Source organism: Podarcis tiliguerta (genome assembly GCF_965153285.1).
Source record: "Podarcis tiliguerta genome assembly, chromosome: 8".
In the NCBI taxonomy this organism is placed as follows: Eukaryota; Metazoa; Chordata; class Lepidosauria; order Squamata; family Lacertidae; genus Podarcis; species Podarcis tiliguerta.
Genome location: NC_139541.1, coordinates 48,359,161 through 48,378,315, shown reverse-complemented (window position 1 = coordinate 48,378,315; position 19,155 = coordinate 48,359,161). Strand labels below are relative to the sequence as shown.

The following is a 19,155-nucleotide window of genomic DNA, read 5'->3' as shown; positions in this document are numbered from 1 at the left end:
TGAATCCAGTTTTCCCCCATGCACATTAAGTTGTATCCAATTACATTCTACTCAGTTTACCCATTGAAATTCATTGGCCTTAGTCCTGCCCATCAATTCCAACAGGTCTACTCTTGAGTAAAACATAGTTGGAGACCATTGATGGTACACAAATATAACATGTTCACAATATGATTGATTGTGAGCTTTAGAAGTCTTTATTCTAGCTCAAACTTTTATTGATAGTTCTCTTTGCTTAGTCCTGATTTAAACTCTCAAGTTGCAGGGCTAGCTTTGCATTATCTTATTTTGTTTAAAAAAAATTCTGAGTCCTTGAAGATCAAAGGGAACCTTCACATAGCTGAAAAGCCATGTGCATAGCTTGTTCAGTATGGATCTAAGTATTTGGTTAAGTCCACAGGGACAATTGCTTATAGCTGCTGCAGCAAACACAAGGTAAGGTCTTTGACATGTGTAGACACTGATAGCTCTGTCTGCAAGCCCTCTGGCAGGGATATTTGCTTCTTTTTGTCTGACTTGGAAGCAACCTGGATGAATAGGCTGATCTCCTGGGGGGCATATTTTACACCTCTCTTATCTCCTCTCTTTCACTCATTCTATCGGTAGATTGCAAGAAGAAGTGTGTGAAACATGAATGGCATCATCAGTTTTTCTTTTGGCCTTTGTCCCTCATTTGTTGTAGGGGATCCAGGTCCCAATTTCCTTAATAGTGTGCACCATGCATGTGTATGGCATTTCCACAGTTCCATAAGCAAATGTATATAGGGCATGTCTACAAGGAACTAAAATGTTTTCCTTCCATCTGTTATGAGGTTGGATGCATTGGCATTTGGTTATCTGTTGTTGTACTAATGGTTTTCCGTGCTGTGTGTCCTGAGCTACTGCTATCCCTGAGTATGTGAAAGATGACTCTTGGCTCAAGAGAGTGCAGGAAAAAGTGTGCAACATTTTGTGATATTTGTTGGGTCAATATTTCCCTGCTTCACAGCCAGAGGTGTCTCATAATCAATGTCTAAGTGCCAATCAAAGGCCGTTCAGACATCTTTGTATTGTGTGTTTGTGATGTTTTGTGCTAATTATGGTATTGGGGCCATTACATGTGATCTCACTTTCAATACTATATGTTTGAGATGGTTTTCAATCAATCCATACCTTGAAAATTCCTGCTGAAATCCTGTATATATTTTTTCTTGAACGTGGTGTGCTGGTGGGTGTTCTTCTCACTTTTATTGTGCTATAATGCCTCTCTCGACAGCAGTAATGCAGTAGTATTCAAGAAGCATGATGTGCAGACAGTCCAGTATAAATCTCTCACTAATGTATTCTTATTGCATCAATGACATGTTGCAGAATATACCTGCAAACAAATTGGAGGGGCGCTAAGTCTTGTCTCTTAGTTGCTGTATTTGACAGTACATTCTGCACGCATCCCCTGCATGATAGCCTTGAATCAAAGTCTTATTTCCCCTGACAACTACACTTCTTTGAGCTTGGAATTCTAGTGGAGATTCTAATGTACTCTGACCCCAGGGCACCTCCAGGCAACAGTTATGCTCATTCATATAAGGCAGAGGTTTTCACCCTTTTTGAGTCCATGGCTCCCTTGACCAACTCCATTCTTTCTGCAGCACCCCTGTGGGGTTCAAGAGCCTAGTTATGTCACCCCTTGCCTGCAGAGCTGGCAGCCTCTAATCCTTTTTCAGACGCCCTCCCTGCTGCTGCCCCTAGTCTCTGAGCTGTCTCCTCCCCACCCTGCCCCAAAGAGAGGTGCTTCTTCACACTGCCACACCGGAGCCTTGGAAGATGATGCCCCCAGCCTTAGTGGCCCAATGGAGACTGGCCGAAGGTGAATGTGAGGCCAGCACCTTACCTTGGGAGGCCTGCATGGTGAAAAGGCTTCCCTTCAGCACCAGGCACTCAGCTCCCAGGCAGGCCTTGCACACAGCAAGCACAAGAAAGGCCAACACAACGCCTGCCTGCCCAGTCTGTCCATTCCCAACAGCAAGGGTTGGCGGACTGGCTGGCTTGGCTATCTTGCCTGCCTGCTTGCTCGCTTACTCTGAGGCTACCTCAGCTGCTGGCAACCAGCACCCCCTGGCCAGCCACAGAGACACCATTCACTTGTAGCCAGGGCTGCTGCAACAAATAGCTGTGCAAGCCTTTGGGCAGCAGAGACACAAGAGGGCATCAGAGGAGGGAGGGAAAGAAAAAAAAAGAGATACAGAGACCAGTGTTGCCTGCAGCACCCCTGAACATCATTCAAGGCACCCCAGGGTGCCATGGGTTGAAAATCACTAATATAAGGCCCTGTCAGCACTATACATTTAAATCAGCATCATACCACTGTAAACAGTCATGGTTTCCCCCCAAAGAATCCTGGGAACTGTAATTTAAGGGTGATGGGAGGTGTTAGGAGACCCCTATTCCCCTCCCAGAGCTATAGTTCTTAGACTAGCTTAATCAATCTTCTCAGGGAAATTGGAAATGTTCGCTAAGGGGAACTGGAGGCTCCTAACAGCACTCAGCACCAATTCAGATAGGAAATCTTGCTGGTTGGTTTGGTGCTGCACTTGTTCTAGATTACTACCAGAATTGTTTTTACAAGAAGAAACTGTTGTATCCAATTTAGTAACGGCATAATAATACAGGAGCAAAGGAAAGTTTTCTGCAATGCTTAAAAGGAGCTTTGAGGGTACTCAGGTCCTGGTTCTTGGTATGTGTCAGAATACAACGATCTTTTTCCATTTGTGAAATTTTGGCAGGCATGATGCTTCCACTGATTCCCATCAGCAGATGGAATCTGTCTTTATTCTTTCAGACTAGTTTGGTTCCTGGTGTATTTGCTCTTAGTAGGGGAAAACAAATTTCAAAATATGGTCTCTTCTTCCAATGCCTAGTGGGAACTCTTCTTCATTTAAATTGCAAGGAACATCATGTTTCCTTTGATATTCTGAAAAGGCAGTGGTAATACATAAAATGTAACATGCTGGAAGGCAGGTCATTTAGCAAACTAAAATCATTCAGCTGGTTGACAGGCTTGTTATTACTTTGCTTTTTTTATTGAGCTTCTTACCTGCCTTTTACCACAAGGTCCCAGGGTGTGTTGCCACAATATAAAAATGCAACATTAAAATCTGTTGAAAGGAGCTGGAGGCTCTAGTCCTGCAGTCCAGGAAGGCTGTAATCCCTTAAAATATCTGGAGAATATGATTTTAGGGGTAACTTATTTATTTATTTAACAAGACTGATATACAGTACCATGTAATCAACCATAACTTCTAAGAGGTTTCCATAAAACGGTAGAAAATATTCATAAGAAAACACTGATGATAAAATAAAACTTTAAAAGCAAATAGACTTAAAATTTATGAAAAGATGGGTGAAATCACCAGTTTCAAAACAAATATTCATAAGCAAATCACATGTGTAAGTAGGTTTGCCTAAACAAATATGTTTTTAGCAAGCACTGGAGGCACCTGCCTAATATCTGTGGGAAGGATATTCCAGAGAGTAGGCGCTGCTGCTACACAGAAGAATCGATTCCTTGCAAGTGCAGAATGATCATTATGTTGGTTCCACAGATCAAATGGGCAAATGTTGGATGAGGTGATCCTTCAAGTAAACTGGTCCCAAGCTTTATATACAAACAGTAACGCCTTGCATTTGGCCCTACAAGGGAACTTGTGGTGGTAAAGCACTCTGGGTGAAATGCAGCACAGTGCCATGCATGAACTGACAGTTCAGGGAGGCTCTTAAGAGCAGGGCCTAGGTTGACTTCGGTGCATTCATGTCTGGTCCTGCAGATGAGTGAGAGGCGTTGGCTCTTGGTAGCCGAAGAACAGAGGCATCACTTTTCTCAACATCTGTAGTCGAGTGAAGTCAGCAGAAAATGGGCTGCATGTTTTCAACTTAAAAAAATAAAAGAGGGGTTCGGAAAGGACACAAGGGAAGATTACAGCCCTAAGATTCCTTCAGTCTGATTAACAGGTTGCAATTTTGTTTCAGGGGAAACCTGTTCTGCAGCCTTTTCCTCCTTCCTCTACCACCCCCCACCCCACCTTCGCCATTTGATGGCAAGGGGCGTGTCCCTTTTCTACCTCTTTATATGGCCTTGCAAACCATCTTGATTTTATTCCACTTTTTTAAAAAAGGGGAGGAGTGCGGAAGGAATTATTGCAATAATGCATCAGGGGTGGAGGTTGGGAGTATTTCTGTCTCATTGCAGGAGTTTTCCTTTCTTTGATATGCACCTTTGGCCCCATCTGAAAAAGTGATCAGGAAAGCTGATTCAGCAGGATTCCTTCCAATTTGAAGAATTAATTTGGTGTGGACAAAAATGCTGCTTAGCCACTCCTCTGCAGTGTATGGAGGACTGAGACCTGCCTGTGTGTTTGTGTGTGTAAAAGTACTACAGTGGTACCTCAGGTTACAGACGCTTTAGGTTACAGACTCCGCTAACCCAGAAATATTACCTCAGGTTAAGAACTTTGCTTCAGGATGAGAACAGAAATCGTGTGGCGGCGGCGCAGCAACAGTGGGAGGCCCCATTAGCTAAAGTGGTACCTCAGGTTAAGAACAGTTTCAGGTTAAGAACGGACCTCTGGAATGAATTAAGTTCATAACCAGAGGTACCACTGCATACAAAAGTAGCGTGTACATTTGTTGCTCCACCCACTTTTGCCTCTGGCCCCGCCCACCACTTGCATGTGTTCCTTGAAAGGTTTGCTTAGAAGGAAATGCTGACCACATGGGCTGGGAAAGATTCCTCACTCCTGCTCTCCCGACCCCCTTTTTCTTTTGCCTGAAATGTTCCCCTGCCCTTTAGAAGCAGTGACAGAAAGGCACAGGGCTTTGCCACCAGCTGAATACATTGCATGCCTTTAAAATGCAAACCAAACCTGCGAGTTGCTAGGGTAAACTTTGGTTTTGCTGCAGAAGATGATGCAGGTCTGGTGGTGGATGGGAGGTACTAACAGTCCCTCACCAACATGCCTGTCAGGTGTTTACCTTTTCTTTGGAGCCAGCCAGTGTTTCTTCCACAGGGCATGGGGTTTGATGGAGCATGGTTCTGTTTCCTTCTCTGATTTAACTGGGTGTCAGTCAACACTTGTCAGGTGTTCATCTGTGGTGGTTGATGCCCACTGAGACTGGTAGTGGCAAAACATCCTGGGCCGGTGCTGCCCCAGGCTCTCCCTCCGCTGCCCCCAATCTGCATGAACTAAGTCCAAAGGCTGCATAGAATTAGGTCAAGGTCTGTAGGTTCTTTCTCTGTCTCCCACCTCGTAATAGCAGATCAGGGAGGGTGCATTAATTATATGGGTGTGCTGGATTTTGACGGACGGATTTGCTTGGTTGCACTTATTTGCCAGTTTTCTGCCAAGGCACCCGAGGCTATTTACAATATTAGGATAAACAAATCATACAAAATATTCTCAGGGCAACTTCAGGAGCTGCTGGCACAAGCTCCGTGGTCTTGGCTTTATGTCTTCTGCATTTCCCCCATGGCCTGCAGGTCTTAATATCCTCAGATGGGGACAGGGATAGGCAGCCCCAACAGTTCTCTCAATAGCTGATGAGAACCACAGACAGGGGGAGTGCTGTTGTGCTTGGGTCCTGCTTGCAGGTTTCATATTATGGCATCTGGGTGGTCACTGTGAGAACAGGGGGCTGGACGGGGTGAGCTACTGTTTTGATGCAGTGGAGCTTTTCTTAGGTGCTTATGATTCTTCTGCAGAAGTTAGGTTTTCAGATATATTAGTAGTAGTTATTTATTTATTTTTTGCACCTCTTTCTTGGTAGCATCCATTTCTCTTTTGCATCAAGATTACCTGCCCCTTTACCTTTCCTAGGGTCAGTCTGCATACTATTTAGTTCCACTTCATTCCAGTCAGCTTTCTTCTGAAGTATTGCCAAAAATAGTGTGCGCTCTTGAAAAATTCCATTAAAAGATTCAAATTTCCAGAAGTGGCACTTTCTTAATTTTTGTTGCTGCAAAAAAAGAAAAAAAAAAGAAAAAAGAACTGAAGAGAAGACCAGAGTCTTGTCACTGTGCTGGCTGAATTTGATGGGAATTGTAGTCAAAACAGGTTGGCAAATGGTAGTTGGAGAACAAAGATGCCTTCATTCAGTTATCTGGCCTTCAACATAGCAATGTAACATGATTTAATGGGTCAAATGCATTTCAGAATTAATTCCTACAATAATTATTTAGCTGTGTGCTAGGTGCTGTATGGAACAAACATACAATGCAACTTCTCCGTATTGATAACCCTGTCAATGGGAGAGTAATCTGAAGGAGTGCATAAAATAAAATGCCTGGTGCACCATTTTTAATTTGGTGGACTACTGAATCATGTTGATTCACCTGGCTAGGGGATGGTGTGTCTCTGTGTGTCTGTGTCTGTGTGTCTGTCAAGGGAGCAAAAGCTGTAGCTCAGTGGCAGAACATCTGCTTTGTATGCAAAAGATTCTAGGTTCAATCCCCAACATCTCTAGTTGGGGCTGGGAAAGACTTGATTCTGAAACCCTAGAGTCTTTGGGGAACCTTTGGCTCTCCAGATACTGCTGAACTACAACCTCCATCATCCCTGGTGGGAACTCTAATTCAGCAATACAGATAGAGGGTCGAAGGGTTCTCATCCATGCCCCAGAGAGCTGTTGCCAGTTAGTGCAGGTAGATACTGAGCTAGAGGAACTCACTTCTTGATCTCACTTCTTCAGTGGCAGTGCCCTATTGCTAAGCATGAAAAAGTACTTTTGTACTTGAATTATCAGTGATCATTAAAATAGAACCCCAGAGTCCACTTTACTGTTTCATGCCTGAAATGGGTCTCCACTTGGTGTCCATCCCACCACAAGCAATTTCTCTGTCACATCCTATAAAACAAGCACCTCTCTTTGTTTTCATCTTCTAAAGTGTCAGAGAATACAAAAGCACATGCACTCATCTAATGCAGTAGTTACCTAGGATCGCATCTGAGGTCTGATGTGCCACCGCTGGTTTCTTCTACTTTCGCCAGGAAAAGGATTACCCTGTTCTTTGCCTTAAAAGTAGCATTATTTCCCCCTCCCCTGCTTTCTGCATTTTGCATTTACTTGTGCCAAGGCCTAGGTGACAGCACTGATGCATCCATGTGCATAATAAATGTGCAGAAACTGAAAACCAGGTGGAAGTTTCAGATATGTTGAGATGAGTCTGCAGAAAAAGGTGCTGTTTATTCTAAAGTTAGCACCACGCATGCCATGGAGTGGGGGGGGGGGGAGCATACTTGATATCTGATGTGGATTTTTTTTTAAGAAGTATGCGTACACCAGCCTTGCCCCTGCTGGTGGGAGTTGTAGCCCAAAGCACCAGGAAGGCTGGTGTGCACGGTTTCCCCCAGCTCTGCAGCTATTGTTTAGCCTTCCTCCTGATTGGTCCAGCTGTGCAGTACAAACAGTGAAAGAGTGTTGGGTAAATACAACGGGACCATGCTTTGCAATCAATAGAGCAAGTGCTAAAGATCACGTTGCTTAGGAAAGCTTGTCCTTGGAATGGGGGGAGAGAAAGAGAGAGAGAAGGCAAGAGGAAAACTAAACACTAACAACACACTGCAATGCCCACCATGGTTGGTTTGTTTTTTACTGACTCAGTCTATCTGTGTGAATGTGTGAATTCTTAACAAGTGTTGCTTTTTAGAAATAGCTTTGGAAATAGTTATCGTAGTTCACTGTCTACAACTAAGCTTAGGTAAGAGTTGAGGCTGCACTTGTTGTCATACAAGAGATACCTAAGGCGTCTCTTCTCTCTTCCCACCCCCTTTAATGCAACCACAGAGAGGGCTCTGAATCTGATGGGATCAGTAATGCAAAGAGGAGGATGCCTTAGGGCCCCTCCAAATTGGAGGTGTGTTGGGGGTTTTTGCAGCTGCCTTCTGCAACATGTCATTAATGAAATGTTCACTCCAGCAGCACAAATACTAGAATTGGAATGATACAGAGAAGATGAGCATGGCCCCTACACAAATTTGTCCCACATTTTAAAAATTAAATAAAGGGGGGGGGGACACCCAACATGTTGTTAATTAAATAGTATTGTATTTATGCTGAATGGTCCACACGTCATTATTGCCATCTAGAGGAACCACAAAAGTGGGACAGAAAACCAAATTGAGAGCATTTATGGTGTGAAAGGTTGCAGGATTTTTACAGAAAACCACAGGGCACAAACGTATTACAAGTGAAACACTATGCCCACCCTGAAATTTTCCACACCAGTTTGGTGATTATTAGTTTTTTGTTAGCATTTTGGTGTGTGTTTCTCCTAAATTTGTGTCTGCTACTTTTCTTAACACAATGCATTTAAAGATTTTCATGAAAAAAATATTTTTACACTTTCCCCCAATGCAAGGGGGCTAGCTTATGCCCCCCCCCCCATGACATATGCTGTTTATCCACAACCCTTAATTGTTCCTGTGCATTTGGGGCTGCTGGGAGTTGCTAGTTGACTTCAGTTGGGGAAGGCTCTGTTACAGGACTTCCAGGATGCTGTTGCTCTTTAGATGGGATTCAGTCACACACCCAGTAAATTTAGGTTGTGCAATTAGAGGGGTGTGTGTGTGTGTGTGTGTGTGTGTGTGTGTGTTGCAGAACAAACCTTTTTCCAGTAAGAAAAGTAGCAGGAAAATATCCTGGAAAGTATGAGATGACACTTGACTTGCTGCAACATTGTCTAACCTCCCTGCAAAAAAAACAACAACAAAAACCTGGATGGATGCTTAGTAACCAGGTCATCTGGAAGCCCCCTATAGTATGCCCCTGAAATATGAATGAAGCAGAGTTTGTGGAAGTGGTCTGAGCATGAGCTCCTGTCCTAACAAAACCTGTATTCTTTTCTTCTTCCTGGTTCTCTCAGCAGTGCAGCTATGCTGTGTGTGTGTGTGTGTGTGTGTGTGTGTGTGTTCGTGTGTGTACAATGATTGTACTGCCAGCCACCACTGATTAGGAGTAATCAGACTAGCAGGCAGTGTTTAGTGAGGCGTTTGCAGGCTGAAAGATGGCCATGAAGTGGAAGCTGGTGGGGCAGGGAAGTGAGAGAGCCGTGTTGGATGGGGAATTTTTTAAGAACAGAGCACATTTCAAGGCATCTGCAGCATTAGTTCTTCCAGGTGTGTGGTGTGCAGGGCTGCAAATGGCAACAAGTGATCATTTGCTCCACTGTTGTTACCTGGAGCCCTGCAGGTGTTTGGAGGCTACAAGTAGCTGTAGTTGCTAGGGCTGATGGGAATTATAGTCCAAAACACCTGGAGGGCACCAGGTTGGGAAAGGCCATGGTAGATCATGGGTGGGGATCCTGAGGCCCTCCAGTGATTGTTGGACTCCAACTCCCATCTGCTCCACCTAGGATGGCCAACTGGCCAGGGATGATGAATGTTGTGATCCAAGAACATATTCCTGTTAAGTACAACCCTGAAATTATTATCTGTGAGTATATGTTTTAACCTTTTAATCTGTTTTTGGAAGGTTTTTAAAAACTTCATTTAGAAGTTTTAATTGTTGGTAAGTTTGCCGCCCTGGGCTCCTTTGGGAGCAAGAGCAGCATATACATATTAATAAGATAAATATGCTATAGTCCCTCTCCTTACTATGTCTCTGTACTTATTTTGTTTGTATTCTTGTCTTTGGGAGATGCCCATTCCATTCCCTCCCCACCAAAGAGTTGTTTATTGTCTTCCTACTTATGCAAACTGAAGCCTATTGAGACTTTTCTGTCGTGTTTGGTTGACACTGTTTTGGTTGCATGCTTGGGTAATGTGTTTGCTCTCAGTGTGTGTAGGGTGACCAAGAGGGATTTGCACAGACGAGTCTGCTCCATTAGGGCAAATGGGGCACTGCCCCACCACTCTCAGCCAGCTGCCTGCCTGCTTTCTTACTTACAATCTGTCAAAGGGGTGGCAGATGTCAGCTTTATTCTCCTTTCTACAGTGCTGCCTTTGTAGGACTCATCAGATCTAGGATTTCTTTGGCTCTGCCCATCATTTGCCTCCCTGCCCTATCAGGCTCAATGGGTACCAGCCACCACTGGATTTGCGTGCGGGTTTTTCTGCACCCCTGCTTTGGGAGGTGCAAACTTGGGCTTTGAGATCATGAATGTTTTACATGGGCAAGAGATCTAGCGTCCAGCCACCATAGCTTGTGTGTGTGTGTGTGTGTGTGTGTGTGTATTGCCAGAAGCAGAAAGAAATTAGCTACAGCTTGATGGATTGCATTTGTTGCGTGTGGCAGCTTTTTAGCACAAGGTCACAGTGATCCCATTTTCAGTCATGTGGAATAACAGTTAACAGACGAATGAAAAGCAAAACCCCACTGGCAGGTGGGGGGGGGGGCATTTCTGTTTCAGAAAGTTTCTTTGCTTTTATTATGCCTGCAGGTGCATTTGTAATCCAAAAAACTCATCTCTCTTCAGCAGTATTTCGTGGGCACGAGCTTACTCTTGGTGAGGCCAAATTGGAGACTGCAGCAACACCAGATTTAGCAGAAAACAAGCTGTTAGATTTTTAAGAGGGAGGCCATGAAACAAAGGCAATGATTTGGGCCCCAGCCTGTGTGTGTCCAGCAGTGTGTGGTGTGACACCACAACATCACGTTTTGAGCATGCACACTGCCGCTGCTCTCTAGCACCGCTTCTGTGCTGCCGCAACGGGGGTGGCAGAGCATGGGTGCACATCCACAGCAGAGCCCGACAGAGGCCCAGAGGCGGAGGCCTCAGCCCAGTCGCCGCCATGGTGGCAGAGTTAAGGCTGTGGGCAGCAGATGGAGGCCGGGCACCCACAGTGAGAATTTTGTGGGTGCCCATGCACCCAGAATTCTCTGGAGTTTGTACCAGTGCCATGAAACAACATCCATGCCATACATTTGAAGCTTCTGGCTCCCCACCCTTCATCCTGAAACCTGGGGGATTGTAGTTAACTCTTTACAGAGCTACAGTTCTCTGCGGCCTTAACAAACTACTGTTTCCAGGATTCTTTGGAAGAAACCATGTGCTTTAAAGGCCTGGTACGGATGGGACGCGGGTGGTGCTGTGGGTTAAACCACAGAGCCTAGGACTTGCCGATCAGAAGTTCAGTGGTTCGAATCCCCGCGACGGGGTGAGCTCTCCTTATTCGGCCCCTGCTCCTGCCAACCTAGCAGTTCGAAAGCACGTCAAAGTGCAAGTAGATAAATAGGTACCCCTCTGGCAGGAAGGTAAACGGCGTTTCCGTGCGCTGCTCTGGTTCGCCAGAAGCAGCTTAGTCATGCTGGCCACATGACCCGGAAGCTGTACGCTGGCTCCCTCGGCCAATAAAGCGAGATGAGCACCACAACCCCAGAGTCGGTCATGACTGGACCTAATGGTCAGGGGTCCCCTTTACCCCCTTTATGGATGTGATCAAAGACTCCATTCAGATACTGTGCTCTCCATTTGATAAGGGATGCTAAACCATGATGCCTGAATTGATAATCTATGAATTATGCCCAGCTAGCTGAGGGCCATAGTTATGAAGCAGGTTTGAGACCATGGTTTGTGCTAACACACTGATGGAGTGTCAAGCCAGAGTTATGGCTGTGTTACACTGCCCCTGGAGGTTACTACTATACCTAGAAATAGGAGTTTTGGGCCAAGAGAGTGTTGAGAAACCAGTGTAGCCTAGTGGTTAGAGTGCTGGACTAGCTGAGAATGTCCCCTGCCTGTGAAACTCAGGAGAGACACTTCCAATCAGGGCAGACAATTCTGAGCCAAACCAACCAACCATCTCACTTACGGTAATGTAAAGCAGGTTGTGGTCGCACAAAGGGAGTAGGGGTTATATGCTGTCAAGCTTGGAGTTGTCTTGAGGAAAAGAGAGCAGACAGATGCTGGCATTTGGCCAACATGCAACTGACTAAACTTGCTGAGCCACTTTTCTCTCTGCTGCCAGATAAATAGCCAGAATCCTGTCCAACCAGTTTCTAAATCTGCTGCTCAATCAGTTTTCCCCTTCTTGGCCCAAATATTCACTTGTAGGTAAAATGTATTATAGGAGCTGGCGGGGGCAGCTCAACTTTTAAAACAAAGCCCTTTACAATAATTTTTCTCTTGTTACTTCATGATTCATGCTTAGCACTGCAACTTTATTATTGGTTCTGTTTATGAGCCAGGATAGCAATATCATTGTCGATTATGCAGAAATATCAGGTTCAGACTCTGGCATGCAGAGAGAGCGGGGGGGGGCTGGGAAAGACTTCTGAGACCCCCAAGTGTTGCTGACAGTCAATCCAGCGAGGACTGGGCTTAGTGAATATGACTCTTGAATCATAGAATTGTAAAGTTGGAAGACACACTGACACATCTAGTCCAGCCCCCTGCAATGCAGGAATATGCTGCTTTCCCATATGGTGATCAAACCTGCATCCTTGGTGTTATCAGTGCCACACTCTAAACCACTGAGCTAAAGGAACCATCAATCAGACTTGTTGCACAGGTTCAAATCTTCACTCTGCTGTCAAGCCTGCTGGGTGATGGTGGGCCAGTCAGGATCTCTCAGCCTAACCTCCCTCAAAGGGTTGTTGTGAGAATAAAACTAGGATTAGTCACATGTACTACCCCATAAGACTCTGGATCCCACTGATCCACAATGTCTGACATCCCACTCCAAAATGCTCTGTTTCAACAGCAAATGCTGTTGCCGCCACGGGTGATAGCTCCCCAACCTGTCTGGGTGGAGATCAGCCCTCTAGACATTGGCAGAGGCCAGTGGAGAAGGAACTGAACTGCATGTTAATCTCCCCAAGACATCAGTAATCAGGGCAATTTTCAGGTTGCAGCGCAAAGCAACCATATATTAAACAACAATGTAAGCAACCTGAGATTTTACCTTCAGGGCTGCTTGAGTGGAATGGCGGGCTACGGGTTTTCAAGACATGCGGGGAAGATTCTATCTCCCCATAGAAAGCCTCTGCTCTGGATCACTCTGTTTTGAACAAATATATTCATGTATTGACCTCAGTCCCCTATTATTGAGATGCTAATGAACTAACTGTTACTGTTTACCAAATGTGTTCAGATACATACTGTGTTTGGATTCCCTCTAACCTGAGTCACCTGCAAGAGACTTCAGATCTGGTGCTTTGGACAATGGATCTGACTGAGTCAAAACCTTGCTTTTGCTGTAATTCCTGTAATCAAACACACTTTGGGGACAGATACACTCCTACAAAACAGACTCGGGGGGAGGGGTGTCAGAGCTCCGACTGCATTTGTTTAAATGTTGGCAACAAGACAGTTTCACTGAGGCTGCTGAACTCCACGCTCTTTAACAAGTGAGGCCTCTGAACTCCAAAATGTGCAGACTTCTGAAATTTCATGTTAATGAGAATAAAGAATAGAAGTGTGTCTTGGGATTTAGTTTTGAAACTGGCACAAGCCCTGAAAACGCTTTTTTTCGGTGCATACTGTTTTGCATCATTAGGCTCTATGAGTGAACCTTGAAGGGAGGGAGAACAGGTGGAAAATACTGTTTCTGGTGGTAAAAGGCTGTTGTGTTTTTTTGTTTCTTTGCAGACTTCTTGAGACTGGTGGGTTTCTGGTTGTGCTGGGGCTTATTAGCACTGTCTGATAGCTGCAAAAAATATTACTGCAGGAAGGAGTGACAATCCTTTGTTGTTTTAAAGAGATCAGCAACTGGGAAGCCCCTGATTCCAATCTGGCCTCAGCCTGTTGTGAAAAGATGTATAGGGTTGTGAAAACACCATACGTGACTTCGGCCAAATAATCTTGGGAATTGTAGTTTACTGCCTCACATAGCTACAGTTCCCTTAAACTACAGTGCCCAGGATTCTTGTTGGGGGCGGGTGAAGAGTCTGGTGCTTTAAATATATGTTGTATATACAGTCTTGGACTAAGCACTTGGGTCTTCTGCCTCATCTGCTCCTTTATTGAGTTGCTAAGCACTTGGGTCTTCTTTGCCTCATCTGCTCCTTTATTGAGTTGCTGACCACTGTTTGCTTAACTTTCTCTCCTTATCAAATTGGTTAACAGAAACTTGTTAAACAGTGTTAACTGTTTGGTAGCTTCTGCTAAAACAGCACTGATCTTGCACTGGCATACACTCTCTTGTTTTTTAAAAGGCTGTGGTTGCACCCTTGAATGGCAGATGCACATAATTACTGAGCTATTGCCAAATTGGGGCATGTGTCTAATCAGGGATAGAATAATATGTGAAACCGAAACTTTCCTGCTCCCAGTTTGACTGGATTGCTCTGCTCTGCTCATCATTTTACTTTATATTTACTGTATTATTATTTTTAAAGAAGTCTGAGTTACCTTTCATCCAGGCACTCAGTGCCTGGTTTGCACATCACACTGGACCAAATCATGGCTTAACACAAACATGCAGCTTCCCAGAGAATTGATCACATGTGCTGTGTTCCTCCCCTAATCCTCAAACCATGGACCAAGTTGGGAGGATAAGCTAAGCCAAACCATGGCTTGACTCAGAGCAGCACAGGAGGAGGAGGACCAGGGAAAGACCACAGCAGCTACAATCTCCTCTCTGGGAATCCTCACATTTCCCAAGCCTCTCCGACTGCATTTCCCAGAATGGGCTGGGCCTTTCAGACATTTTTGCAGAAGCATTCCATTGGGTCATGTTTCAAACTCGCTCATTTGGTGACTAGTATTTTAAATGGCGAGAAGAGGGACTGAGTTGCAAATCTGAATACAACTGTTTGCTTTTTCTAGTTCAGCCAACTTGTATCCAGTGATCTAAAGGCTCTGGGAAGAAACAGTTACACATTCTGCACAGATGGCCAGCTCCTCATTCGGCAGGTCCTTCATCCAGAGGCCTCAAAAAAGGTACGTGGCTAGCAGGATCCTAGCACTAGCCTGGAAAACATGAATGCAGCCAGTGGTGGTCAGAGTAGGTCTGAAAAGTACAACCCCTTCGCCATCACCATGGCAGATTGTATAGTCTCCAAATGTGAGTGGAACTTGTGAAAGATGCACAGCACTGACCCAAATCATCTTGCTGCCTGAGATAAAATGCTTTTGCAACTTGTAAGAGACACAGAAGTTCCACAATGATTAGGTTTGGATGTTATCATGATAGGAATGGGACCTGCTTTCCGCTGGGCTCCCACACACTCCCCCCCCCCCCCATCTAGCATGGCTGAAAGGAAGAGATTTTATTTACCACAATTTACACTTCCAAAACCCTAAACCTGTTAATCCCAACTACTGTTTGTTGGAAACAAGTCAATTTCAAACTGATTTATTGAAGCTGGTTTGTTTTGGTTAAGATAAACCACAGTACGGGGTTTTGACATAGCACTAAAGTGTGGATAACAAAATTAGAAACAAAAGCTTCCAATCTCTTCCTTGCTGGAGAAGAACAGGGGAGCAGGGAGTTCAGAACAAACCAGTTTGGTATACAGTGATACCTCGAGTTACAGATGCTTCAGGTTACAGACTCCACTAACCCAGAAACAGTACCTTGGGTTAAGAACTTTGCTTCAGGATGAGAACAGAAATCGCACGGCAGCAGCGGGAGGCCCCATTAGCTAAAGTGGTACCACAGGTTAAGAACAGTTTCAGGTTAAGAATGGACCTCCAGAATGAATTAAGTTCTTAAACCAAGGTACTACTGTAACATCCTAAAGCTGTCACTAATTATGAACAGAGAGTGCCTCTCTCCTCCACTGCCATGGCTTCCTCCAGTAGTTTAAGGGTGCTGGGAACTGTAGCTCTGTGAGGGGCGAACTACAGTTCTCAGGATTCTTTGGGCGAAGCAATGTGCATGAAATATATGGTGTGGATTTGACCTTAGTTGGAGAAAGCTAAGGATCTGGATCTATGTAGATCTGCATGAGTTTTTGTAACAATATTAATTATAGTTATAATAATGCCTTTGTGTTTGTCTTCTACTGTTGGAGAAAACTAAAGACCTGCATCCGTGTAGGACATGAATGAGGCTTTCTAATACTCCATATGTGTTGTTGTTTTTCTCCATCACAGAATCTCCTACTGTCTGACTGCTTTTATTCATTTTATGATCTGCGCAAAGAGTTTCATGACTGCTACCCTAATGTGGCCCCCGTGAAAGACCAAACTATCCAGTCTATGGCAGAATGTATCCTTTCTCTTGCTCCTTCTAAAGCTGGATTGGCTCTTTGTGTTGATACAGGTCCCAGTGGCCCTACCAGCTTTTAATCCAGTGGGGTGATTTCTTCTCCCCACTTTTAAGGAAAAGGAAAACTTTTTTCTTTCTTTTTTAGTTTTAAGAAAGAGCTGAGCTTACACCACAATGCCACTCTCTCTTTAGGGTTTGCCTGTAATGCCCTAGCTGTGACTCAGCACATGTGACCCATCTACCCTTTTCCTGCTAGGTTGCACCAGTGGTACTGTAGAGTTGGGGTAGTTTATGTGGCATAATACACTTCAGGTCCCTAGACCACTGTCCCGAGAATAATCTGCCCTGCAGAATGCAGGTGTGGGCCATCCCTGTTCTAGAAAACATAGCATTCACCCTAGCATGGATGGGATCTGTAGTCCAAGATCTTTGATCATTGGCCGTGATATCTGGAGCTGTAGTTCAATCCCTGCTCTATCACTGTAGTGAAATAACAACAACCCATGTAGCTGAAGATATCACGTCTAGTGCTTTTTTCTAGAAAAATAGGTGTTGGTACTCACCATGAAGTTGTTACAGTAAGTGCCACACATTTCAACCAAAACAAGAGAGGTGGTGGTACTGTGTACCCTTGAGTTCCCCCTGGGGGGGAAAGCACTAGTAATTGTGTGTAGCCTTTACTTCATGGAGACCATAGCCATATATGCTGCTGATGTTTCTTACTATGCACGTGTGCATGTATCAATTGCGGTCGGATCATCATTTTTCTGATAGAACTCTTCATAATGGCAGCCTGCTGTCTGACAAACAGAATCAATATTAATCAGCCTATGGTGTATTCACTGCCATATTTGTGTGTCCTTGTAGCTCGTGAAACCCTTTGCCCTGTTTTCCTGAACATGCTGTCTAGATATAGGCTTTAGGATTAACGAAGCAGAGGAAGATTTTGGAGTGTGGCAAGTGAAAGCCATGGTGGCCATTATTTCCAGCATGCTGCCGGATACATGTGGTAAGTGGAAACAATTGCTTCTGCTGAATGTGGGCACTTTTCCATCATGGCTGACAAGTGCCAGTTTTTCTCTCTTCAATCTTCTGGGTGCATTTCCATTTGAAAAATAAAGTATTTTTTAATGTGTTTTGATCAGTTGCAGATCACAGGTTCACTGTCCCAGAAACTGTGAAATACAAGTATGAAACTGGACCCTGGTAAGTAGTAGCTTCACAGTGCAGCAATGGGTGCATGATTGGGAGGGGGGTGCAAACATCTCTGTCCCCAAGATGATTCTGTCACCCTGGTGTGAGGAACCATTGGCCCTCTATATGTTGCTGAACTACAACTCCCATCAGCCCCCATAAGCATGGCCCATAGCCAGGGATGATGGGAGTTGCAGTCCAACTACTTCTGGAGTGCCAAAGCTTCCCCATACCTGGTGCATCCCATGAATCTGGTTTCTTTTGATTTCTAGACCTTCTGATTCTAGATACGAGTTTCTTTGTTGGTGGGGCAGGGAAAGAATAGGTCAAGGTGGTGCAAACATGTACATAAATCTAAAACAAGTTGGGCACTTCTGTTTTTGCTCATTTTAGCATTCATATATGAGTTTTCCCAAAGTGGTTAGTGTGCTCAAGTTTAAACAAAAGAAAAATTCCCAGTGTTTGCATCAGAAATTGCAGTGGGTATAACCAAATGTAATATATAAATCTTGACTAAATTAAACAGTTGCTTTTAAAAAAAGAGCCAGCCTAAATCTTTCAGGAAGTTCATTTTTGCTAATACGAACATAATCAGTGGGCTACCTATAAGTTCTGGATTATATAATTCCCATCATCCCATCAGCTGAGGCTGATGATAGTTGAGAACCTGTGGAGGGCCACAGCCTTTTCCAACCTACACACACACACACACACACACTTACACACATTTTATTCCAGTATGTCACAGGTGTGTATTTGAGGCGGTGGGGTTGAAGGGGAGCCTTCATAAGTCTTCCAAATATAAGTCATAGAATCATAGAGTTGGAAGAGACCACAAGGGCCATCGAGTTCGTGTTTCTTTTTTCCACAAGCACATAGAAGAGTTTGATCCATTATTTTTGTGGTGTTTTCTTTGAACACCAAACTTGTTATGAGAAGAATTTGTCCATCTTGTTGATACAACTTATTCCTCATAAGACATGGAATCCCAGTGGGCCACAGTAAAATGTTTTGCATGAATCCAGGACATGTTCCCCATTTTTCCCCATGCATCTAAGAAACCTATACGTTGATGCAGATGTGGCCTTTGACCCTCCAGCAGCTTGGATGCAATAATACCAAAATAATTAAAGCACCTAGACACCAATCGTTACACCATTGCAATCAGACCTTTAGATACATTTACCCATTTTTGCCTGTTGCATTAAAAGTTAATCAGCCCCTCGTAAGGTTTTTCTCACAGAATATCCTATATTCTTTTCTTTCAGTCCAAAGGGATGGGGGAAAGGAGCAGTTATACTCTAGAACTGTATTGCAAACTGCAGTTGGACGTAATGTAAGCAATGAAAGGCAGGCTGCCTCAAATTGTGTGGGAAGGTTTGGGGCATGCTTGGTCTTTGCACTTGTGCTGCCACCAGAGAGAGAGAGAGAGAGATGACTACATGAAGGGACAACTCTGTTTATCTTGGTGCTCTTTCTGAGCTTCTTGGAAGTCTCCTGCCTTGCAGGCTGCCTCAAATCAAGGGCTGCCACCTCTCTTGAGCCAACCTTCTCACCGGGCATTTGCACACTTTGCTCTTCACTCTTAGTGTGTCTCTGACTGAGTGTGCATTTTGTCAGGCTGAAATGAAATCATCAGGAGTGTGTAAACTTCTGTATTAGTGAGTGGGCAGTTGGCATCCAGGCCAGCTGACTGACAACTTGCTTCAGCAGCAGCGTGAGAATTTCCCCTTCCCCAGCCTTTCCTCAGTCCCATTTCCTGGGTCACAGGATGTGTGGTTGTTTTGCTGGGTTCTTAAGAGATGGAGAAGGGTGTGATTGGATTGCTTTAAATTAA

The 19,155-nt window shown here is 44.5% G+C and overlaps 1 protein-coding gene across 3 annotated transcripts in view; it reads left to right on the top strand.

The window, feature by feature from the left end:
• ESRP2 (epithelial splicing regulatory protein 2) overlaps positions 1-19,155 on the top strand; it is a 49,893-nt gene that overhangs the window by 6,815 nt on the left and 23,923 nt on the right. For all 3 annotated transcript variants that reach the window (XM_083452674.1, XM_083452676.1, XM_083452675.1), the window contains exons 4-7: positions 14,738-14,851; positions 16,010-16,124; positions 17,035-17,133; positions 17,270-17,330. In XM_083452674.1, coding sequence (XP_083308800.1) covers positions 14,738-14,851; positions 16,010-16,124; positions 17,035-17,133; positions 17,270-17,330 — 389 coding nt within the window. The remainder of the gene's footprint in view (positions 1-14,737; positions 14,852-16,009; positions 16,125-17,034; positions 17,134-17,269; positions 17,331-19,155) is intronic.